The 26,603-nt window shown below is 37.2% G+C and overlaps 1 protein-coding gene across 2 annotated transcripts in view; it reads left to right on the top strand.

The window, feature by feature from the left end:
* The window catches only part of SLC27A6 (solute carrier family 27 member 6), a 38,083-nt gene extending 30,360 nt beyond the window's left edge, over window positions 1-7,723 (top strand). The window contains exons 6-10 of one of the 2 annotated variants that reach the window (XM_076361937.1): window positions 1,275-1,365; window positions 2,109-2,307; window positions 2,902-2,999; window positions 5,238-5,368; window positions 7,485-7,723. In XM_076361937.1, the coding sequence (XP_076218052.1) occupies window positions 1,275-1,365; window positions 2,109-2,307; window positions 2,902-2,999; window positions 5,238-5,368; window positions 7,485-7,661 (696 nt within the window). In that variant the 3' untranslated portion in view covers window positions 7,662-7,723. The remainder of the gene's footprint in view (window positions 1-1,274; window positions 1,366-2,108; window positions 2,308-2,901; window positions 3,000-5,237; window positions 5,369-7,484) is intronic. The other variant, XM_076361938.1, reaches the window with a different exon arrangement.
* The last annotated feature ends 18,880 nt before the right edge of the window (window positions 7,724-26,603 follow it).

Raw genomic sequence — 26,603 nt, 5'->3', positions numbered from 1 at the left:
TGTGATATAGCTACAGCAACGTTTCAAGTTAGGATAAAATAATTATGCAACTCTTCATCCAAATTAGTTGCAGAAGAGCAAAGGGGTTTATGTTTTAGCATCCTACCCTTTACTTCAGTCGCTTTCATAATACCATCCTTAAATTATATTGCATTTCTTTACTGTGAAGAGTGGAGGTGTATGTTCATATGTTTTTAAAATTGTTTTCTCTGCTTGCCAAGATTTCTCCAGGAGAAGATAACTGTATATCTTTGGTTTGACTAGTTGTTAAATAGATTTCTGATACACTTCTTTATGAAAAGGGAAATCAGAATCCCAAGCTGGACAAACTGAAGCCTCAGGATAATAACTGCAAACACAGTGGTCCATATAGTATCAGGCATATGACATCTGTCAATGTCTCTCAAAGGTCTAATTTGGATTTATATCACAGTAGAAAAATGAAGTGAAATAAGAATCAGACCCTGTATATTGGAGAAAAAAAAGTATTGCAATTTCTAGTTTTGATAAGAGTATCTTGCCCTCTCCTTCAGCTTACTCAGAGCCACATTCTCTGTGGTCCTTACACAAGAGGAAGGTTAGTTGTAAAACATAACTAGGAGGTCAGTTAGGTCGGCAGTGTCAGGACTCAAGGGTTCACAGTATTTTGGAAAAATGCAGAACTAACTCTGACATAACTGTGGAACATGCACAGCTACACAACCATGTCAAATGACATGGGAGTACGTCTCCTTCTGCTGGTGCTCACGATAAGACTTTCCACCATACACCAGCCTGAGAAAACTTGAGGGAAGAACTGAGGCTAGTTAAGCAAGAGTAAAGCCCAACAGGAAGTAGGTTTCCCTTTGTAAGGAGATTTAGGCCTTTGCTTTGCCAGTTGTTTTAGGTGCCAGAAGACCCCAAGAACACTTTTCATAATAGCCACCACCATTAAATGTCAGTTAAATTCCAGATACGCTTGTATTATCCTGACTTATGTAGGCTTTTCAACTGATATATGGATCCCATAACTTATTTGTAAGAAAATTAACAAAATTATGGCTTTATGTCTTCACCAAGTATTTTTGAAAGTTACAAGATTATAAAAATGTTTTGATGTTGCTTACCTCCAGGAAATGGTGTAAGTTTACATACAGAGTATTTTCAGTTTTAAATGAAACTACATTCTTCTTTTAGATAAGCAAGACTGGAGTAAAGGTTTCTTTGCTTATATTTGCTGCCACCAGATGTCACTGTGTAGATGAATAACTGATGACCCTTTTTCCCTTTTTTAGCTTTTTTTCCCATTTGATTTAATCAAGTATGATTTCCAAAAAGATGAACCAATTAGAAATAAGCATGGTTGGTGTGAAAAAGTTAAGAAAGGTAAGTATGTATTTCATAGGATATAATGGCCTTTTGATTGTAATACAAATACTCGAGAATTTTTTTAAGAAGCCTTGCTGTTGTGTTACTGTACTATGCCAACATCAACTATTACTCTTTGCCTTGACAAAAGCAATATGATTTTTGATCTAAGACAGAACATTATTAAACATACCAATGCTGACACCAGAAGAACTGAGGAGATCCTTGGACATATTCACAGAAGAGCAATGTTCAAAAGTGATGATGTGATATTATCTCTGAATATGTAGATAATGACATCTGTATTTTTTAAAGGAGGTTAACATAGTGAGATGGTTGCCTAAGAGATCTACAAGAAAGACTGGTGGATTAGAGCAAATGCTTTTTGGTGAGAGATTAAGTGTTCCTGACTAAGTTAGTCATTAAGCTTATCAATTCTTTTTTTTTTTTAAAAGAGGTTGCTTGATTATAGCTGTCTTCAAAATACTTATCAAATATCTAGTATCTCTTGATCATACCTATTTTCAAAGTGTTTATCAGATACTGAAGCATCTCAGTTGTATTGTAGGAAGGTAACAGCTGTAATTAATGCCTGGAAGCTGAAGCAAGAAAAACTCATTTCAAAGGTCAGGCAGACAGCTTTAACAGGGAGCTTGGTTCCTGGTCTTGTAAAATTGTATGTAGCAAATTAATATTAATGTAAAGTACAGGAAATGTGCAATGATACCTTAGGTTTACATTCTTTCAACTTCTCTGTATAGGTGAGGCTGGTCTTCTCATTTCCAAAGTCAATGCGAAGAACCCCTTCTTTGGTTACGCTGGCAATAAGAGACACACAGAAAAGAAATTACTCTGTGAGGTATTTAATAAGGGAGATCTTTATTTTAATACTGGAGATCTAATGGTTCAAGACCATGAGAATTTTCTTTATTTTTGGGACAGGATTGGAGATACCTTCAGGTATAATAATTGTTTCTTTTCACATTTCTTCATTAAAAAACATGGACATGCAGAATAGAATAATACTGTTCTATTTGTTTTCAACCAGAAGTGTTCAGTTTATTACTATTGTGATGTAGTTTATGATCTTGAAGTGGATGATAGGGGCTTAATTTTGTAAAAAGTGTTCCCATGGAGCTGGATAGCTCGTTTCCAGAATGTTTTGTCAGAATTACAGCTCTTTGAACAGTCATTCCAATAAGCATAGTAACTAGTGATGGTTTTGCTGCAAGCAAGGAAGTTGGATACTGAAGTGGAGAAAAATGTATCATATAGTAAAGACTGGTCACATTTGATACGTTTAGATACGTCAAAATTTTGAAAGCCATTTTATCAGATTATGATAAGCTTTCATTGTGCTTTATAGTGATAGCTAATATCCAGTACCATTTGAATTGCAAGCGTTGTCTTCTGGTGATCAGATCAATATACCAACGTGACAAGTGGGAAAAAATTTGAGGTGTTGTTAGTGGAAATGAGTGGAGTTCCTATTAATGTTTTTTAAAGAGGAGGTGTCCATACGTTTTCATGGGATTAAATTTTTTCACATTTTAGATGGAAAGGGGAGAATGTTGCAACTACAGAAGTTTCCGATGTCATTGTAATGTTGGACTTCATACAAGAAACAAATGTGTATGGTGTATCTGTGCCAGGTAAAAGAAGCTTTAGCTGTATGTTTTTCTTCCCCTAAGTTAGTTGTCAACCCTCATAACTCTTTTATTCCATGTTTTTAACCTATGAATCACTTCTGATTGAGTCATCTGTTTAATACGTAGTTAAAATGTAGATGTAGATAATGAAAATACCACCAGATTGTGAATGAGCCAGTGAATCATGCATTTTTATGTGTATGCAGTGATGTGTATTTTTGAAAAGTTATCTTTCATGAATTTGTGATAGCTACATAATCTAAATTAAAGTATTAATTAATAATTAATTAATTAATTATTAATTACCCCGCCAACGGGGGGTGTCAGTGTGGAGAGTGCCCCAAGGGGGCTCCCACGCGCCCCCATGTATTGGCTCCAGCCCAAGGTTTCTAGAGTCTTCTCTTACCCCAGCTCCAGGAGTGGTTGAGACATTAGTCAGTTAAGGAGAGTGACACCGGGCCCCTCCCCATGGCTGGCTTCTGGAGCTTTCCCTGGGGCATTGTCTGTGCTTACAGCACAGCCACGTGGGCCTCGTCCCTTACAATGTGTCAAAATAAAATGTCAACAAGGTAAGAAAGTAACTCTAAAGGAAAATGTATGAAGACATTATTCTGTCTTATTTCACTTTTCATTTAGCCTAATAAACCATCTGTAAACAGATATATTATAAAACAAAGGACAAGGTGAAGAAGAAAATGAAGAGAAAAAAATTATTAAGAAAGAAGATACATTAATCTCTTTTTAATAATTTTTTTTGTTAATTTTCATGAGATCATCTGGGCTTGATTCCCATTCAAGCTAAATCTTTTTTTAAAATGTGTACTAAGTCTGGCTGGGATAGAGATAAGTTTCTTTACAGGAGTCCGTATGGTGCTGTGCTTTGCATTGGTGGCTAAAACAGTGTTGATAACTTACCAACATCTGGCTATCGCTGAACGAAGCTTGCACAGTATCAAGGCTTCCTCCCTGCAGCGAGTATGCTGGGGGCGGGCAAGAAGTTGGGAGCAGATGTAGATGGGACAGCGGGCCCAAACTGACCAAAGGGATATTCCATATCATATGATGACATGCTGAGTAATAAAAGCTTGGAGAAGGGAAGAGGGTGAGATGTTTGTGGTTATGGCATTTGTCTTCCCAAGCAACCACTGCATGTGCTGAGTGAGGGCCTGCCCTGCAGGAAGTAGTTGGACATCTGTCTGATGATGGGAAGTAGTGAATGAAGTCCTGGTTTTGCTTTGCTTGTGCATAGAGCTTTTGCTTTCCTTATTAAACTTCCGTTATCTTTATACATGAGTCTTGCTTTCCTTCTATTCCCGTCCCATCCCATGGGAGAAGGGAGTGAGTGAGAAGCTGGCTGGATGTTTAGTTGTTGGCTAGAGTGAACCCACCACAAAATTATAAGAGTTTAAAATGTGAAAAAGGTGTCACTTACCTCTAGTTTAAAGCCACACAAGAAAGATCATAATAAAGAAGACTGACTGAAAATCAGACTCAAAAATATGATTCCGTCTCATTTCTTATACAACATTTACCTGCAGATTCCTACCCAGTTTATGCGACTGTCTTGATAATTGCACTTAAACATAAATAAATCAAGTTTCTCACAGATTTTGTGGCATTAGCAAAAAAAAAATGGAAAGGAGACAGAAGATTGGCAGAATGTCTCTGCTGTTATTACTAGCTGATGGTTAAAGTGTGCAGTTATTTTTGATTGCTGAAGTTCATTGCTTTTATATTTTACCCATTTTGGTCTTTCTCATAGACCCACAGTGCTCTCCCTTTGCAGACAAGGCAGTAAGAACTTTTAATATATCTCTCTCTGTTAACAACATTCAGATCCATAGTTTTGAGAGAAGATGCTGGCAAGAGAGAAAGGCTAAAACTGAAGAGAAGATATAATTGGCTAATCTGGCAAAGAGGCTCAGCACTCTTGTTTTTGAGAGAGGAATGGTGTTGATGTTTATCCACATTTATTGATTAATACTGAGCATGGGACTCCATTTACTTTTACGTGCCAAACTCATTTACAGCATTATTGTTTAATTGATCACATGAGTGATCCTCAAATGTATGTAATACAATATAAAATATGAATGTAATCTTCCAGCTTTACTGAAACTCGGAAGATGATATATGACTGCCAGTTTATTAATGCACTACAATTCTTTTTTGTAAGGTTCATCACTAAAATGTCAACTTTATTCATGTTTCAAAATTCTTATCTTACTTCCTTTCCCTCAGATCATGAAGGAAGAGCAGGAATGGCCTCTCTTATTTTAAAGCAGAATACATCATTAGACTTGGAGCAAATGTATAAGCAAGTAGTGACCTATCTACCAAGTTATGCTTGTCCTCTTTTTTTAAGAGTCCAGGTAAGCTGCATTATTGCACAGTGTGTACAAACATCTACATCATTTGAACACAGAGATGGCTAAATGAATAACAGAAAGTACTTGTTCATATGTCACTTGATTAGTTTTAGAACTGGTCCTATTTGCTGTCTTCATTAATGGAGTTCTGGGAAAGGAATTACAGAAAAAGTAAATAAAATTTGCAGATTATGTTAAAACGGGAGGGATTGTGTAAATAAGTAAGGATAGAGATCATACAAAAGGATTTAGGGAGATTAGAAGCATGAACATGGGAAAACAAAAAGATTCAGATTAGTAAAATGTGAACAATTGCATCTGGAGAAAATAATCCAAAATCCATTTTATTCAGTGGAAATGAGAGAAGGGAGAAGTAGAGCTAAAGCAGGAGACACTGATGGTGCACAATAAATGAAATGTTATTTGCTGTGTAACATAATGACAAAAGTTAAAGCATTTGAAAAGGTAGTAGGTAAATTGAAAAGGTGAATTAAAAATGTACGTTACTATTGTCACCACCATAGTCATCAAAGTCATCCCTATTTGTGTACTAGTACTTTGCTGTAGTAACTGTCCAATTTGGGAAAAAAAATAGTCTCTCCCCCAAAGCATTAAAAACGTAAATGTAATACAATGGACTACATATGGCTAGAAAAAATGGGAGAGTATAGAAAACATACAATACTGATCATCATGATAAATGAAGTCTGATGAGCATCTTCATTTCTGGTAAGTGTTTTGAAAACACCATGACAAAGGCAAACAGAAAAATGTTTTTGAAGATGTTTATGAAGGAAGTCTCCTAAGTCTGAGGAGGGGATGAAAAAAATAATCATTGTTTGAAAAGAGAAGTTAAATTATGGAAGTTTGTTCCCTGGGCCAATCAGAGATTGAATACTGATTCAAAATAAAGGGGGGGAAAGGAAAAGGCTATGAAGGACCTTGAAATTGAAATATATGTATATTTATCTATCTCCTAAGTCCAGGAAGATACCTTTTGCAGCAGCATTCTGATACGAGCAAGCAAGATTAGACTTGAGAATGTTGCAACAGTCAGTTTATGAAATGATGAGAACCTAGTCTAGATTTATTGCTCTACAGATGTACAAAAAAGCCTTTATGCTGGGCAGAAGGAATCTGAATCTTGGACATAGCCTGGATATCAAGTATCTGGAACTTCGATTAGAATTTAAATGCCTACATTACAGATGAATTGCTGTTGGTACTGCTGTCGTTAACCAAGAAATAAGGTAGTGGGTGGAACTTCAAGGGAAAAAATTAAAAACCTATTGAGCTTGATCTGACATCTAATCATACTTTAGAAGATGTCAGAATGTTTCTTAGACCAACCAAAGCAGGTAGATACAATCTGGAGGTAGATCTGGAGTAGATACAATAGCTCTCTGAGTTGTTGGAGATAGTACTTAATTTTTAGTTTTTGGAGATTGTTTGCATATACATAAAAATGTAAAGATAATGGAAGAGAGGTCATAAAGTGGGGCTGAGAAGAGGTGGGGAGGATAGAGAAAAGATGTTCACAAGAGATGCCTCCCACTACTTTTTCCAAGGAATACAGTGACACTGAAAAGAAGCTTGAAAACATTATAAAATGTATGATAAAGATCCACCTTTATTTGGACCTGGCTGAGTATGAGTATGGCTGATTTAGTATGTGGTTCTTTCAACCCTTTATTTAAGGTGACAATAATCATAGATATAGAGAATTTACTGAGTTTTATCAGTAAGAAGTTCTTGATAATGACAGTTTTTATAATAAGTTCTTGATAATGACAGTTTTTACTCTCAGATTCTTTATGATGTCTAGTTTTATAATGTGCACAAATGAAGAAGCTGGATTGTCGCAGGCAGGCTGGGGTTAGGCCAAATGAGACACTGTGATGAGACACTGCACAGTGATGCAGAAAGCAATGGGCTGTAATTTTTTTCCGCTGTATCTCTGGGTGTTTGTCCATAGCAGCACAAAAGTTCTAGTTTTCCAGCGTAATGAGAATAAATAGTATTAACCTTACATCAGGTAAGATTTTCAAAAACAAACATGAACGTGAGCAAAAGAAAATAAGCTCTTCTATTGAATAATAGATCTTTCTCTCTTCTATAGGAAAAAATGGAAATGACTGGAACATTCAAACAACAAAAATTTCGACTGGTTGATGAAGGTTTTAATCCATCTACAATTACTGATCCTCTTTATTTTTTAGATAATTCTAAGAAAGCATATGTCTTGTTAACCAAAGAAGTACATGAGATGATCTTATCTGGGAAAATGAAACTTTAATTAACCTAATAATAGGCTATTAAGGGACAGTCTATATGAGCTACCATATGAGAAAACAGTAACACTAATTACCAGTATTTATACATAGTTATCCAGAATAATATTTTATATAGTTGATATTTACGTTCAGGTATGTCTTGTATCTTTCCTCACTTGATCATTATTGTTCACTAATCATTTTTTACCTCTTCAGACCAATTTCTAAGTAAGTGACCTGTAAAACATGACAGAAATCTATTTTATCTTAATTTTGGAATATAAATGCTGAGTCTGATCATTTTTCTTAGTACTAAAGGAACATGAATGATATGTGGTATGAAACATAGTAAAAAAAGATTCAACATATAAAGATATTGTGACACAAGTTGTTTCTCGAGAGAGAAAATATGCCAGTAACATCTTTTTTTTTAATGTAGTTTACATTTCATATATACTTCTGAATATATATTTTAAGAAATGAAGACTTGACAGTGGTTGGAAGAAAAAACAACTCTTCTGCAGAGGACTTTTCTGATGGAACATAAGATGAAAAACAGTGAAGCAGAAGAAAGCCCTCCAAACAAACCCAAAACAAAGAGTTTTATACTAACATCACTGCTGAGATTTTTTGTCATAATCCATGCTCTTTCATTTGTTAAACTGGCTGTTTGGAGTGCCAAATTCTGAAGGCAGAGCAAACTTTTGTGAAATGTTTAGCAGCAGATCAACAATAGGCAGAGAAAATGTGCACACTTAATGGTGAAAATTGGTTATATTGCATAAAAAGAATTATTACAGCACTTTGTCATGCATATTGACTAACAAATAGCTTCCTTACTCTTATTAATGACTGCCAGAGATTCTTATGAGTATAAAATATAGCAGACATTTTAAAACTCTAAATCATATGTTCTAATGCATTGCTTTTTAAAAGTTTTAAAATAAAGTATAAGAATATTTAAACCAAATTCCGTACTGTCTTAGTTTGATTTAAGTCTGGTTGCGTAAAGTCTGTTTTGATACAGTACTTGCGCAGTGTCCTCCTCTAATGGATCGTGAGGCCAGCTTTGATTAGCCAGAAGCAGTATCATAGAATACTGAAAGGGCGACTCTCTTCAACTCTGGGCATCGTAAGTCTCTCTTCTGTCATAACTGTGGTATGAAACCAGACTCTCATAAAAGAGTAGGATGTAACACACTTAAAAAATTAACTATCTTATTCTTGTTTCTTTCTACTTTGTTCATCTAACAAGACGTTAGAACTTGTGTAAACTTTTGATTCTCTGATTACCACTTTCATTGATTTTCCTTAAAAATCCAAACCAAGGATGCAGTAAAAAATATATGAAGATTCATAATTCATAGCTTGCTTATATTTCTGAATACCATATTCTTTATGGGACTGCCAGTAGAAATAAACAAGTTTGCAATTTTGCAATTTACAAAGCAGCAAGACCAAACAATACTTACACCAACATCATGCTTTATGGTAGATGTTTAATGTAATTGTTAAGTACCTAATGGGGAAAGGAGAAGACTGCTGGGTCTTTAATAATGGAAGGGGTCACTACAGTCTAGCACTTCCTGAGCAGTGCCACTTTTTATATTTGTTTCTTTATGTAGTTCCCAAAATGGCTGTCAATAACAGAAAGCTGGGGTGGGGGGGAGGTGCTGCTTATTCAAACAGATGGAAGTACCATTGCTCTGTTCTGCAGATAGTTGCACTTTCCTAGTCAAGAACTGCAAATTTAAGAATCAAGTATTTACCATAAAGTTAAACCCAACTTTGCAAGTCAAGTTATAATTTTGAGCAAAGGATTGGTTGTTGAAAACAAAACTATTTGATCTCTTACACCCGTCTTACCATAAGTGTGTGCTGAATATACTTCAGGATCCCTTTTCTTTTATTACAACAGTAAAAATTATGCAGTTCCTATGGCAAATAACACATTTTTTTAATAAAAAAAAAAAATGTACCCTGAGATCCACAGTAGCATGTTTAATCTTGTAGTAGATTATAAATGAATATAATGAAATCAAATGCTTAGCTTTGGTATCAGATTTACCACTTTTTTGATTTATTTTGCTTTACAATATTTGATACTATTTATGACTAGTGAAAAGGTTCTACCATTTAGATGCAAGAGAAATGAGAGGGAAAAAAAAACATGAAAAAGAAGATAAGGAAACAAGTAAATACTTTTCCATTTTTAAAAAAAAAAGGAAGCAAAACCCTGTTCGTGAGTGTCACCATTTGGTGGCTTATTTTGTGAAGTATCTAAGACGAAGAAGATAGATTGTTTCTGTGTGGAGTGGTTAGGGCGGAGAGAGCATTAGAGGAAGAAAAATGCATGTGTGCTAACTTCCGTGCTCTGTCCACTACTAGGGCAGCCAGTTGGTGTTTCTGAGCTCTGCGGTTTCTTTCAGCAGCAGCAGCAGGACTCTTCTAACTTAGCTGGCATGAGCAGCCTACAGGTGTTTGTTTCCCAGCTGTGACCACTAGAGAAATACAGAATTCCAGCTACTCCCCTGTATTCCTTAGTGTAATGAAGACAGCCTGGGCAACCTGCCTGTTTTCAAAGGCTAGTAAAAGAGCCCTGTCCCATGCACCATCTCAAGAGATAGGATGCTTATGACATCAAGAAAATAATAAAGGGAAAATCTACAGAATCACAGGCTCTGTATTTCCTAAGGGGGAAACAGTGTATTATTTTCAATCCAGTAGTTTTCTTTCTTTTAGCCAGCAGGTTAGGTGCCAGCAGACGCACTGAAGCATGTTGCAGCAAAATGTCACATTTCCCATGGATATGTAAATCGTTAAACTGGCACTGAAGTTAGGCTGAATGATAATGATGTTCGTGTCAAACACCAGGAAGGGCCTTCCTTTCAGAATGAGAGAATATTTGTACCAACCTGTTTGTTTCCTACCCTCATACCCAGATCAACATGTGGAATGGCTGAGGGCTGAGGGCTTGAGTGTCCCTGCAAAATTATACCCCAGTATTTGCCTGGGAAGTTTCATTTCACGTAGCAGGGGTAAAGAAGCAGCTGAGGGTGGCTGGGGTGTGGATGGAGAGCTGCACTGCTAACCTCATGTATTAAAAAAAAAAGAAGAGAGAGAGAGATTAAAATAAATGAAGGTAATTACTTTAGAGATTTAGCGTATATATCTTAAGTTTTCCTCTGCAACTGGGGATGGTCAATGATGAAAGAAATGTTTATTTTAAAAAAAAGAGATTGGAATTATCATTTAGGGAAGATAAAATTCTGCAAGGGTAAGCACATATCCATTCACTTGTCCTAGTGAATCTGGTACAGTTAATACAGTTATAGTCTGGATTAGTTTTCATAAATCTTTCTCAGGATCCCCAGGAGACGGTAAAAAAATACAAAGTCCCTAAGCAGATCATGGCCTGAATTTTATCCTCCTCACCCAAATCAGGTAGATACAGCTTTTCAAGAGACGAAGCATCTAAACTGTCCCTCACACTCCCACCAGCATTCCCATACCTGTAACAGCTGCCATAAAGAATGTATTTCGATTGACCCACAAATTCCCTGCAGACGACATACAGGAAACATCTTCTACTGTTGGCTTTGCATTTTTTTTCTTTTGTGGAGGAAAAAAGAGGTAAAGGAAGGAGCAGTCTTGTTTGCATTTTTAAAATTAAAAAATACTGGATGGCTATGGGAAGAAAGACAAAAAAGACCCTCTACTAAAAAAAAAAAGTGATGATTCATTTTTAGTAGCCTGTCCCCAGCTAACAATGCAACTAGTAATCTGATGTGCATTCTCACACACAGCAGAAATTACAAGACACATACCAGCATTTACGAAATTTATTCATTAGGTCAAAACTGATTTCAATGAAATAATGTCCTTCTGTTTAGAATTTGACTATCTCAAAAAATGCTATTTACAGTAAAATTAGATGCAAAGATTCAGCAGACAGCCAAAGTAAGTTGCACATGAATAGGAGTAATTTTAGGAATAAATTTAATGTGGTGTATATTATTAGCAGTACTGTCAATAACTGACAGTATAGTCTGATAATTAATTTCGCCATAAGGGTTACATCAGAAGATCATCAGACTGTGTCCTGGTATTCAGGACATAATACCTTACACCTTATACCCTTAATTAGACAAATAGAATATATGATGTAGATGGCAATGCTAGTTTTAAATAAACTAGGTCATTATGAGTGTGAAATGAAATTCCCGTGTCACTAACAAATCCGCAAGTTCTCCACAGTCTGCGAATCTTTTACCAAAATAGTCTTCATTCAGTTTCTCCAAAGACTGCATCAGACACCATTCAAATCAAACAGTCAGGAATTGCTTTTGCAATATAACAAAGCAGTCTTCATTGCTGCCTTGCAGCAGGAGATACACTGACCTGTTTCCACCTGGAGCTGTTCCTGGCACCATGAGGTTTGCATAGTTCCTGTTATTACATAGTCCTGCATTAGAAGTGGGGGGTTTTGCATTATGTTAGCTGTACCATATACAGAAATAATTCTTAATTATAAAAAGGGCACTTAGATTGGCAAAAAAACACTACTTCTTGTTGTTGTCTCCCTTTCTTCAAGTAACTGATACTGCTATGCTGACAAAACTAATAGTTCTTGCAGGTATGTATGGACAGTGTTACCAGTATAGGACTGGCCAAGCCTGGTAAGTTTCTGTTCGTGGTGGTTCTGCATTTAGAACTCAACTAAATGGCTCGGTTCACTTAAATAACAAAAAAACCAAAACAAAACAGAAACCAACAAAAACCAAACAAACAAAAATTATAGCAAGTTGAGTACTGAGTACTCAATTATTTGAAGCATATTTTGCAAGAAAGGAGTAAATGCCTTGATGGGAATTCTAACATGAAAAGAGTCCTGCTCATTCAGTGCAACCTGCTGAGTACAGATAAACAGAGTTGTCAGTCTTTTACAGTGCTTACTGTATGGAAGGAGATATCTTTGGTTTTAAAATACTGTCTAAAAAAGCAGATTTGATCCAAAACCAGAGAAGTTATTTTGGTATAGAGTTATTTGTCTGGTAAAATTCATTACTCATCTGTTCTTGCCAGGTATTTGTGCATCTTTGTTAACTATATGTGGCCAAAATATACTCACAGGTTTCCAAACCAGACAAGCTCATTTAATCTAGTTTACATGGAAGGTTATCTGTAATTGGCAAACTCTGACATCAACACTATTTGTGTTAACAGTAGTTAATCAGATGGTTATATACAGGTGCAGATCTTTACAGTTTTAAAAATGAAAGTGTTCATGGACATTAAGATAATATTTTCTGATTAAAGTTACTCAACCTAAACAAATACAAGTGTAAAGAGCAAAAGGTGCCTGTACGGAATGATAGATGGCAGAGAAACTGACTGATGACTTTGTGAGTTATGCCAACTGGAGTGTTACTTGTCATTCAAGAAAAAGCATGTTGTAGTGATTAGCACAATTTCCATTCAATTTTCTTTTTATTCTTCCTTTCTCATTCATTCTTTTCTCCTTGCTAATAACAAACTATACTTGCATTCTTAATTTTTTTAAAAATTGGTAATAGTAAGTTAGGAACAGAACATACTAATGCTGAAACTGGTCATGTTACATGGGAATTCTGTGGGACCCAATAATGAGTACTGACTTTAGTAATCTGGACACATTTTTATACTGGATATGTGAAAATGTACTCGGGTTTTTTAAAAAAAGTTGACTAGTTAGGTTCATGGCCTCACTGAAAGCACAGAAATTAAACACACAGTCTTTACCAGGTAGCTGCCTTTGAAAATCTGGTGAATACTTAATTTTTCTCCAAACGCAGGACATAACCATACTAATTTTAAAAAATGGTATTGAATGCCAACATAATTAGATAAAATACAGGTAGCTATGAGATAATTAAACACTTGCCTAGCTACCCAGGTATTTCCAAACCAGTTTTTTTTCCAAATTCATTGCTACTAGACACCTTGCAGTACTTTTCTAACAATGTATTAACACACCTGTCTTCTATTATATGCTAATGGTTTTCTCCACTGAGTGGACTGCACTTTAATAGTAAAAGACTTGACCTATACTACTGCTTTTTTTTTTTTTTTTTCCACTGGACATGCTTTTCTACACAGCTTTTCCTGCTCAGGCACCTGTGCTATACCAGTCCTAGCTCATGAGCAAACTGTGAAGAGGAATTAATTTGTGCCAAACTATATTCTCCATGTGTGAGGATTCATTTTTACTGGTATTGTAAAAGCATTGATTTGAACAGAGATCTCTGGAGAGCAGATGCCTGAGCATTAGCTCATTCTACCATCTTCTTGTCCTAAAGGTATGTAGGAACAGGATGCTACACATACACATTTGTGTTAGTAAATAAGAGCCCTCTCAGGTCTATATTTCAGTTACTTTTGAATGATAAGATTTCTCAGTAAGTTAAGAATATTCATAGACAGAAAAACTGACATGAACATCAAAATTGTCTTCTGACATTTAACTTTTTTATCAAGGAAAACTACCAGCTATCATCTTTAGTGGATGCGCAAAAAGCTAATGATGTCATTCATTCAAATGCCAAAGTAGAGCTTTAAAATTAAAAGGTATTTATGTCTGTCAGCTTCTAAAAAACAGCATGCAGGAACTGTAGATTGCTTTCTACTTCACTAAGATTACAATGAAATTCAATACTTCTGGTGTATAATTCTATTGTGTTTCTAATTAAATGAACACCATGTGTGTAGCTGAAAAAGACACCTCTTAAATATCTCCATTATCTGCATTTCATGGTGCAAACTTCTGATACCTTTCCTACATTTTTAAAAATAAAGTTGTTAAAGAAACTGCAGATTGGCAGTAAACACGGTATATCCCAAATTAGCCACTGCAATTTATGGAACTGGAGGTGATTAAGCCAATCAGATAGAGTGAGATACAGGGAAGAAAGAGAAGGTTTCAAACCCCTTACCATTTTCTGGTAGAGGCTAGCACTTACTCCTGGCTATGTAAGGTTTCATAAGAAAGTCCTTAGCCTGTGAAAATTCTTTAAAAAAACAAGAATCAAAACTAGCTATGAAAATTTGGACTGTACTCCAGATTTGTAAGTGGATCCTTATTTCTGTAATAATCCAAATCAAAAACCTAGATAGAAAGAGACTAAGAGGCTATCATTTTGGAAAAGTCTGGATTAAATTCCAAGGGTGCGGCACATTTTGAAGTCCTACTACTTGGAGCCCTTCCACTTATAACCTTCCACCTTTATCATCTTTTTTATTGTTTTAACCATATCTCTATCTTTACATATATATCTCTTTATTTTATATATATATATCTTTACTTTACGATATATATATAAAAAAATATACATATATAAAAACCCAAGAGATATCTAAGTTTCTGCTTCATTTGAAGCCATCATGCTTAGGAGCAAATGTTGCTCATCTTTGAAGCTGAATAGCTGAAGGAAACAGAGTTGCTACAGGCATTGTTTCAGTGCCTAGCTCAAGAGCTCAAATGCTGAGTGAAATTCACAGACATCATGTTGGATGACAGCGCCTTAAAAATGTAAGGGAAGAGTTATATGCCTGAGAACAGGATCCACAAAAGTCAGCTCAGAGAGCAAGAACTGCCTAAATCGACTAGTGGAGAACAGTGAGAGGAGGATTACGTTTTAAATCCGTCTCCTGCCAGCACGTAGGAATCTAATTCTCATTTGCTGGGAGCACAGAGGTATTTGAGCTCTCTCCTGGAATTACACAAAACCAATTTTTTTGCAAATGCTTGTAATTCTACAGATTGCCAGCAAAAAGATAGACATATGTATTCAGCTCAGTTTCTATCCAAGCATTTCATTAGACTTATAATTAAAGATAGGAGAGGAAACTATTTATTGATGGCATGTGAAAGCATTGTAATCAGTCCTATATCACTGCAGTAACATATTCTGTCATAAGACGAGGAAAACCTCTTTTGGAGTATAAGCAATATGACTCCATTTCCATTTTGCTGGCCACAAAAATCCAATTTTTCTGAAGAGAAGCTTACATCTACCCAAATACCTGTAATCTGCCATTAACAAACTGGTTTTGTTGGGAAATCCATAGTTCAAAATTACATTGTGTGACTCACCATTGTCTTAGTCCGTTTTTATACTGGCATATCTCTGCTACAATGAGGAGTCCCTATGCCATTTGTTAGGTATGTTCTGAACTAGCTTGAGGTAGTAAGTTTTCTCCAGATATACGGATTATTTTTAAAGACCTTTTGGCTTCCTCTTGTGCTATATTAAAACTAAATTTCTTTAGAGAAATGTGGCGTAGAAGAAAGCAAAATATTGCCAAACATTTTTGAGATCACTCACTTTGTTCAGCTAGCTCATAGCATTAAATTAAAAGAAGCCCTCCCTAACGAAAATGTTGATCCTATAGTCTGTGTTTTCCTTGAACGTCTCTATATGATATTCAGTACAAGTATTGTTCTTCTTAGACAACATGTGACCTAGTTAAGATAATCTCTGCCTTGCATTTGGTAGACAAAGACCAGTGTCAGAAAAGGAGTTTCTAAAAACTGTTTCTAGAGGGAAACAGTTTCCAGGACTGAATGAGGACCATCAGTGAATCACCAGTAGCTTTTTCAGATGAGTCTCTAGTTACACAGCCAGGCACTGGGTGACGATTACCTTCATGTTAGCCGCACTGTACATGTTCTGTTAGCAATTCCCAAAATTAAATTCAGAACCTGTATATTCAGTTATCTGGAGAATTTAAATGGAAATCATTCTTTCTGCATCCCATAAATCGCAGTATCTTGCCTTGTGTCACCACCATCCTGTCTCTGTTTAATAAATAAAGCTGTTAGGTATCCTCAGTATAGGAGCCTGTAGGACCTTGAAACTGTACAGTGAAATCAACTGAAGCAATACGCTAGATAGCATAGGGCCTGCTGCATTTAATAAAATATTAAAACACAAATGTATGACTCGTTTTGATGTCATTCTGTTGAAAAAAATAGTTCTACATGGATGTTTCTTGAGCTGCAAGAGAATTATATATTTGCTGTGACATTAAGCTTGGAGTCACCCAGAAGCAGTTATTTGAAAAATTTATGTCCAGTTTCCAAAACTGCAGGTTTTTTTCATCTTACTACAAGTTTTTCTGAACAATTAGAATTTGTATTACAACTGCTAATTCACACATCTGGCAGCTGCTGGTCATCACAGAGCTTCTCTCACTGTGAATTCTTGGAGAGGATAGGACATTGCACCTAGCAACACAGACAGCTCAAAGCCATAATCCTGCGGTCGGCACTGGAGTTCTGCTTTCCCTTTCCTTTTCTAAACCCCAAATAATGCATATGGTCATTCCACTTTGAAGTAACCCCCAAGGATTATTAGGAAAAAGGGAAAGGATTTCAGCTAGTGAAACTCTTAGTAACACTGCCAGTGCCATTCAGTTGAAACCACTGAAAATGCACAGGGAATAGTTTTGGCCCTGCCTATTCCATTGCATCATTCTTTATTAATAAAACCCTGTTCAAATTACTGATTTTTTAGCCCTAGCTTTCAACAACTATTCATTTTACAGCCCATCATTGAACAAATAGTCACACAAACCCTACTCCTAGTAGTAGAAATCCCCCAAAAGACAAAGAACTTTAAGGAAAAGTAGAAGCACCTTTTTTTCTTGCTTCAGCCTTTTTTCATCTTTTGCTTTTCTTTGGATGCTACAGCACTAAAGCCTGACTCAAGAAATAGTTTTGTAACAACTAAATGTGTCAGACACATTTATGTATTTGTTTGCAAAATGGGTCAACTGCCACTCAGCTTTGCTGTTATGAATATAATCTATTAATTGTGCAGGTGTCACCAGACCTGGAGTGACAATGAGGCTATTCATTCGGGTCTCTCAAAGATACTGACAATAGATTCTAGCTAAAAATATCTGTGCTCTGGACCTCTTCTTTCTCTTATATTCTGTTTTTCCATTAAGAAAAAAAAAAAAAGTTGTTAATTTTAAGGAAACAGGAGGCAGGGGATAATTCTTTAGTTAATGCAAAATCACTCATGGATTAATGATTCCTGGAATTAAACCTACGAATCTCCTGAGGAACGAAAACCACATTTCATTCAGCAGCTGCTGCTAATGCAGAAGTTTGTCAAGCAGATGTTCCAAATGACAGTAATCAAGTTAGAAAGCTTTTGAAAGAGCTCTTGAGTTAGTAAATTACATCCTCAAAATAAAATATTTAGAACTGGGAAACTGAGGACTGGGGTGATTGATTTAAAAATAGATACAATGGAGATGAATGCTGACAGTGAAAGAGCAGACAGAAGATATTTCTTTTCTCCTTAAAAATCTCTAATAGTTTCCCCTGTGTTACAGTTTGCTAATACACCTCCTAAGAGTGGAACTACACTTGCCAACGTAGGTCAGAAAACATGCCAAAGAGAAAAGCATGTCAAAAGAAACTGCAAAGGCAAAATGTGATAGAAGCACCTTGTTGATTCAGGTAGCTATTCACATGGAGAAAGGAGCAGACAGGGCAAGAATTCTGTTGTATTTAAATTAATACTACAGAGTTTAGCTCTAAATAATCTATTCGTATTTTTAAAGGTTAAAGGCTGATTTGTTCACCTGATGATATATCTGCCGAAGCTAGGCATCATACTTCATGCTACAGAGCTACAGACCTTGTGCCAAAACCCTGTGTGCACCAACAGGCTCCGCAAGCTGCCCCCCCGGGGGTCTGGCTGCCTGTGCTGGCAGCCAGCCCTGGCACACTGCAGCCGCCAGGGCTTGCACCAGGCTACGGGGGAAGAGCTGCAAGGTGCCTTGCCAGGGCCCTTCCCGCCTTTGCCAGGGAGCTGCTTCTAACCTCAGGCCTTTGAGCTATGTTACGGGTATCACTAAGCCCAGAACCCAGATACCTTGCTGATCCTAACCCTGACCTGCTGTCCCAGCTTTCCTGGCTTGACCTTGGATCTTCCTCATCGCTAGAGACTTGGCTGTTCCTGAACTACACTGCTTTTCTGGTCTGACAGCTGCAGGACCGTGTCCTTGATGGTGAAAGCATTGCCTCCGGCTGGCTTGCCACCACCCCCAGTTCCCAGGCAATATTTCCCCAGTGGCATAGCCCACTTCTACAGAGCAAACCCTTCACACGCGTTCAGTTATTTCAAGGATCCTGAAACAGACAGCTCAGAGGGTTTTACAGCCCATAAAGACAGGTGCATTAAGAAAAATAATGTTAGTTACTATTCCTTGAGGCTTCTTTCAATTTAAATACTGCCATTGGCTGAATTTAATATCTTCAAGGAGCTAAGGACTATGTAAAACAGGAGAGAAAAAGGACAGTTACTGCAAGCTCAGTTCTGTTCTCCAAATATGACAACAGAGATGATTTCAACTCATCGTTGATAGCTGAAGAAGTGTTTTATTGTCCTGACTATTAAAATGCATCAAATGCTTTCCTTTTTTATCAGTAAATGTAAACTGCTGCTTTAGTTATTACAAAAAGGTCACACAGTTTACAATTAGAAGCAAAGTAGGCCTTAACATAATAAAATAGTGATCGTCTGAGAAAATGAATAGCATTTGTGATTCCATGCACATCAGTTACAAAGAACAAACCAGACAGTACAGTTCAAAAAATTGAACTACTCCCATTTGTGGAAGAAGTGTCACATCCTACCAAAAGTCCTCAAGCACAATGTACATCTTCCAGTGTGGAAAAGGCTACCACAGTGTACTGATGGGGAAAGGCCAGTCCTTCTGCAAGGAGCCAGGCATCTCACCATAACTCTTCTCTTCCACCCCTAAATGGGACCTGCTCTCTCTGCAATCCTTCCTCCTGATGGGGGAAGCCCCTCCTCCAGGGTGATGCTTTAGCACCTCTGCGAGTCATGGGTGAACTTCTATGTGTTCATGGCTTGCACATTCCACACAAACGACTGCTCAGAAAATCTTGCCCATCCTACCACAGCTACAATCAGCTATATATATATAACATTACATCAAGTGTGTACTATAAGATATTAGTAATATGAACACACATGTATAAATTTATTACAGCTATTGTGCAAAAAAGCAAGAGCCACAATAGCTGGGGACAAAGACAGGATACCAAAGCATGAAGTCAACAAAGCAGAGTGTAACGGCAGAGATGGCAACAAAATTGGGAAGCAAGCTGAACTGGCAGCCACTCATTCGTGAATAAATAGCTCATTTGTGGAAGAAAAAATGTTCGAACTTTGAAAAACCTGGTTACTTGGGGAACCTAGACTTGGCCAATAGCTCCCTAGATCTTTGTCCAACCAATTAGACAAACTGGAAAGATCCATAACTGCTAACAGCATGAATGAAGAGAAAAAGGTACCACTTTAGACATGTGACTAGATGAAAAGATATTGCCTTGTCCTGGTTTCAGCTGGGATAGAATTAATTTTCTTCCCAGTAGCTGGTACAGTGCTGTGTTCTGGATTTAGGAGGAGAATAATGTTGATAACACACCGATGTTTTAGTTATGGCTAAGCAGTGCTTACACTAGTCAAGGGCTTTTCAGCTTCTCATGCCCTGCCAGCGAGAAGCTGGGAGGGGGCACAGCCAGGACAGCTGACCCAAACTGGCCAAAGGGACATTCCATACCATGTGACGTCATGCTCAGCATATAAATTGGGGGGGGAGTTGGCCAGGGGGCGATTGCTGCTTGGGGATTGGCTGGGCATCGGTCAGCAGGAGGTGAGCAGTTCCTGGGTTTTGTTGTTTTCCTTTTCATTACTACTACTACTACTACTACTACTACTACTACTACTACTACTATTATTATTATTATTATATTTCAATTATTAAACTGTTTTTATCTCAACCCACAAGTTTTCTTACTTTTACTCTTCCAATTCTCTCCCCCATCCCACCGGGGGGGCGCAGGGTGAGCGAGCGGCTGCATGGTGCTCAGTTGCCGACTGGGGTTAAACCATGACATGCCTGCTGGGTAGTGTATGAACTCTTCCAAGTATGAACGCAAAAGGTTTTTTGAGATTGTGGAAACTCTACAGATCCCACAAATGCAACAGTTTATAAAACATTTCTGCCTTATAAACAAAATAAAAAAAACAAATTAAGTGACTTCTGAATATATGACAGAATTACAGGAACTAGAAGAGTTCTCCTGAACTGGAGAGAAACTACACAATCCAAAGAAGGACTTGCACAGAGAATTCTTTCAAGAGTAGCTTGTGACTAATGCTTATTTGATCCAAAAATGTGCAAGTCATCAAAGACATAAAAATAAACTGTGGGTCAAGCAAAAGGCACAGTACAGACAACACTCAAAACTGTCTTCATCTTGGCAACTGGTGCCCCATGTGACCAAACTTTATTGATTCAAAGGAAAAATTAAGTAGAAACCTTAAATAACCCACAAAACCTGATGCATATACAGATGATGGAAGAGTGACTGCAAAAAATGCAGATCAATTATATCATAAAGGAAATGCTGTAAGTTTTCAGGTTCATGAACCTTCAGTTAACAAAACAGATTCAACCAGGTACAACTTAACGTCTCTACCACTGTCATTAGCCAGCCTGAAGCCAGGGTATGAAAAAAGCCCTCTCCTATTTGGTGAGATTCTGTCTCACTGGCAAAGCATATGTTTGTACATTTACATTAGCAATAAAAAAAATTTTTGGTAATAAAACTGTCTCAAAAGGAAACAGCTGAAATTTTGGACCAACAGCTGGTGTAATTCCAAGTAATTCTGTGCCCTGAAAAGATATGGCGGCAATACTTATCTTGAAGAAATAATTGCTAAATGTTGACAACTTTGTCTGTTGTACTTTGTGATTCAGACAAAGGTAAAAGATAATCAGATCATTAAGTATGTGCTTTAACAGAATTACCATACCACATTTAATGCCAGTAATGAAGAAGGATGCAATTATTAATATCGGTAGAAATGTGAGGGCTACCACATCTGAAAAAAGATTGCAGACATTTTATTTTCACATATCACAGTGAAACCAATTATACGATTATTCAGTGAGTAAGCTTTTTTTTTTTTTAATATTTGTATATTTTATCAATATGGTTACTATTGTCACATTTTACTATCCTGTTCCAACTGCTGTTATACAGGAAAGGAATTTACGATATCAAAATACAGCCTAAGTGACATGGTATTGAATTGATTATTAACAGTGGAGCTTTAAAACACCTATCAAGCTGCAAAATCAGATGTTGGTCAGAGATTTGTCCCAATAATGCACTTTTTACTTTGAGGTATCATTATGTAGTGGGCAAACTTAAAAACAAAGAAATAAAATAGTTTGATAATTGATAATTCTTGATAAAATTGGCAGATGACAGTAGAAGTAAAGCTAAAAACATTATTAGTATTAACTCATTTCCAAAGCTTGCAAGGAAGCAAAACCAACCAGGTGAAGAGTGTTTTTATTCTTCCAGGAAATTCCAGGAGCTCTTTGCCAGCCACACCTATTTCTATCCATACTGCTGCAAAAACCTATCTGTCATTTGAACATACAGCATCAACACAATTGTAAGCTAATTAGCTCACACATGGGCAACGTTGGGTTGTCTGATCTCAGGGTCAATTTGACATCCAGAATGCCCAAAGACTCCACCACTCCATACACAGATTACCATTATAGGTAACTGCAGCAGAAATATAGACGTCTCTTAGAAAGGATTTTGTGTGATGTTAATACAGTGTTCCTGCGGATGAGATAAATAGAAGTGGCTGTGACAAGTATGAGGCAAGTCCACACTGCAGTTGGCATGACTCTGAAGTGCAAGGTATGCACCTGCAAAGTCCTCCCCCCAGCAGTATCAGCAGAATTACTACAGAGCCAGTGCAATGGACATTATCTCAGGTATGTAGCATAGATAGCAAGTAAATCTGGCTGTAAGCCCAGCGTCAAGGGTAGTTTTAAAATACAATGCAGATCTAGCCAGCTATACTAAAGTCAACAGAGAGTTCAGCTGGGACTGCAAAGCCAAGACTGCAAAACTAAGCTATCTGTGCTGAGCTGCCTGATAATGTGGTTACATTACTAAAACGAGGTAGCTTAATACAGGTTTGCAGGACAAGATGCAAGATCCAACAAAGGTTTATGTGGTAACACTATTGCTTTAGCAATGTCATCTCTGACATGCTCTCATAGAGAATAAAAGCAGCAGTTTGGACATGAGATGAAAATAATTCTGAAATATCACAGGGGAACTGAGTAACACTGAAATAATAGAAAATGAATGAAACTGCACAAAGGCAGTGTATTTATGCATGCCAGTTTATGAAGTACAGTAGTATGGCTGTTCCCTTTTCCTTGACTTCCTTCCTATTGCAGATGTGTAAGTTTCAGGCAGTTGCTATGCCAAAAAGGATTTTGAACCATAAGAAATCTGTCAGCTCTCTCCGATTTTAAAGCTACCCGCTCACTTTGGACTTTGAAAGCACAAAACTGTTAACTGCAGGACATGCCTCACCGTTCACATTTTTCTCACTGATAGAGGGGGCATCACCAGAGCAGTAAATATTTTTCTCTAAGGCTTACTCTATACATGACTGTACTGTAATTTTCAACGGAGTACTTTAGGGAGTGTATAATTCTAGTAGATTCAGTTCAACATTGTGTTTTGTTCTACAGAAGATGACCATATAATAGGCTTTCAGGCAGACTGAAATAAACAAGTGAAATGAATCAGGCAGAAAACATACTTCTGAAACTTTGAATTGAGAAATTGATAAACCCTCATCCAAAAGTTAGTATACTGAACTGGTTTTGTCTTACAAAACTGTTACAAAGTTACAAAACTTTTCTCTTTACATACTAAGAAGTTTATATTTTAATGCCCTGAATGTCAACCTTCGATCTGAAACCTAATGCATGCCTCTATTTTTAAAGTGGACATAGCAGAAGCTTCCATCTCTCTCACCTTATCCATCTTAGCTCTTGATCTAAGTGCTTCTTAACTGCTGAAAATAAACAAACAAACAAAAAGATGCTTTCCAGAGGCTACAGATCAGATGACCTTGTTCAGTTCCGCTGCAGGAAAGGAAGGTCCCATGTGGCAGGCAGAGCCTTGTGTCCGAGCGGAATGCCAATGGACTTGTTAGTAGGAAGACTTGATGTAGACAGAAATGTTTCAGAATTGGGCTAAGGAAATTTGGCCTTCACTTAAAATCTTTGATACTTCAGTAGTTTTCAATAAATTTCTTTATAGTGTGCTGTTTTATGTACCACCCAAGAGAAGTATTCGCTGTGATTATACGCCCTTTTTTATGACTTTGGCATGCGCTGAGCTTCTAAGTGTGAGACTGGCAGCATCTTAAAAAAACATGGTTGGAGATCAGTAACACTGACTTTCTAGTAGAAGTTATATTTTTCTTTATTGTGTATGAGGACCGATCACACATTACTTGCAATGTGAAGTGCCAAAAAGATGTGTTACAAATGCTCTTACACACTTCTGCTGTTCAAACTGGGTAAAAAGTACATCTTTGTTTTATGCCAATGTAATGTGGATCATTGGACATTTTCCCTGTATAGCACATCATACCCTCTTTTCTCCCTGTGAAGCAAAAAATGCTATGCTGGATTTTCTAGGTGGGCTAGGGCCTCATATTTGTGATGGTGCCACACCTCTGCAACTTAATTAAAAGCAGCCTCATCTGCCACTGCCACAGGAGCTGTATGATTAAAAGACACATGAAAGGTCAGTGAATCTAACTTACATCCAGCTGGTGATGCTTGAAAAGTGTTCCCTCATGAGTTTGTGTCTCAGGGTGATACTTTGAAAACTGAAGATAACCAGAGTTGTGGGAGGAGAAATTCGTAGTCTTAGATCTGCTTCCATCAGAAATGTCTTCCTCTATGGGACAGTACCATCCAAGCACAGGCAGCTACTCAAGACGACTTAAGTGCTTTCAGAGGAAAAATTAAACTACATGTGAAAAGACTGACTGTGGAGTTGCTGGGGGAAGAGAGAGAATTCGAAATGCAAAAAGATCCAAGGTGGTATAGTAGGATACGAGCGGAGTTAAGATGCAGATAAAGGCCAAGGTTAGGTGTCACTTGGTAAGGACAGATGGGTTGTATGGTGAAGAAAGCAGCTACCAGCCTTTACCTTCATACGTGCGCAGGAATCCGGCGGTTGTGCTCCTCTGCCTGCGAGACCTTGGACAGGGAGGGAGGGAGGAGCAGCCCCTGCTCTGCATGTCTGGCTCCATCTCCCTGTTTGTTCCTTGACCTGAGATTGAGGGGGGGCAGTGGTCAGCTGTATTAGAGGAGCCCCTCCTCGTCCAGATTTTGGATGGCTCCGAGTACTGCTTCCTTACCATTGCATAAATCTAACCCTGTTAGCAAATTTTTTTCTGTTATTTAAATAAGCTTGAATCTGGCCAACTTACTAAAATATCAGTTATGTATTCTGCATAATAACTGAGTAATTTGTATTCAAATGTATTCATTGTAGACAGCAATTGTAGAAAGGTAGGAACTTGCTGTGGTGTATTTTGTTAATACAGATAGCCCTATCTTGCTATAATGGAAAAAGGAAGCCCATTTCAGACACCATTAATCAACAAAACCACTACCCATGCTATGTTTTAAAATTATATTGAATTCTAGAACCGCACTCAATTAAAATAAAGTACCAATTAAGAACTGGAAACCAATTTAAGTCACAGAAAATAAATAGAATTCACTAAGTATTCAATTTGTCACCCTTTCTTTTGGAAAACTGGAACCGATTCAAGTCAGCTAATGACTGGGCCATAAAATTGTTCACCCTGTATGCCTCTACTGTAACAGCATTAATGACCGGCTATATTCATAAATTAAATCAGCAGAACAGTAAGCATGGACAAATAATTAAAATAAGCCCTGAACCCTGGCTGCTGGATATTTTTATAATTGGCAGGTGGAATAGAGTTGTATGTACTTCACTGAACACTCATATATGTATTTCTAGAGGTGAAAATTGCTTTTTTTCCTAGCTAAATATCATCACACATGGGATGGGATCAAATGTTTAAACAGAGCCCAGATGGACAGGATCTCTTGCGTTTTCACTCCTTAAAAAGTATTTTTTAATCAGAGAGATATGTTCTGCTAGACTGAATACAAACAGATTGACGCTACCTCCTTTGGAAAGAAGGTGCAAACTCTGTATGAATCCACTGAATTCACTGGCAGTAAAAGGCAGAATTAACGTATATTTTAGACTTGCAGTTGAGTCCTTTTAAAATCTTACTTTGTGTAATTTCTGTCTAGACACAATAAAATTTGTATGTTTTCCCTGTAATATGCAGAAGCCATTGCACATTTGCTTCTTGGGTAGTGTATAAAATAATCAGTTCAGGCTGCTTCAGTGCCTAGTGAGTACACAAGTGTGTAAATATGTAATTGTGAAAGGCTCCTCACGCTTGCAAGTTTTAAATCAATTCATATCAGCAATGTATTTTCTGGAAAAGAAAAAATCTAGGGAAAATATAATATTGTCATTTAACATGACAGCTCCAGATTTCCGACATCAGTAAAGCACAAGAATGACTTTGAGTTTTGGCTTGTTGGTATTTAGCCAGGCAGACATCCGTTAACCTTGATGGTGGTGGTGTCACTGCATTGGATAGCACATGAAAACATTCACTTGGTTTTAACGGAGAGTATTTTCTTTCTGTGAGTGTAACACACTACTCAGATCCTTTCCCCCAAGCACACTGAAGTACAACCGAAAATTTGGTAATTATGGCAAAAATATGGGCAACATTTCCAGCTGCCAGTCAGTCCTGGCAAAAAAACAAACAAACAAAACCAAAAAAGGCTAATGAATCCGGAAATTTTGTAGAGAACACGAAGCTGGGGATGCACTGCGTTGCATCCTGCTCACTTCTCCTCATCTGTGGATGCAATTGCAGGTTCAGAGCCTTGGCGTGCAGCAGCTCAGG

This window comes from Aptenodytes patagonicus, chromosome Z (genome assembly GCF_965638725.1).
Source record: "Aptenodytes patagonicus chromosome Z, bAptPat1.pri.cur, whole genome shotgun sequence".
Lineage (NCBI taxonomy): Eukaryota > Metazoa > Chordata > Aves > Sphenisciformes > Spheniscidae > Aptenodytes > Aptenodytes patagonicus.
Note: the sequence above shows the minus strand (reverse complement) of the source record. Positions and strands in the feature narration are given on the sequence as shown.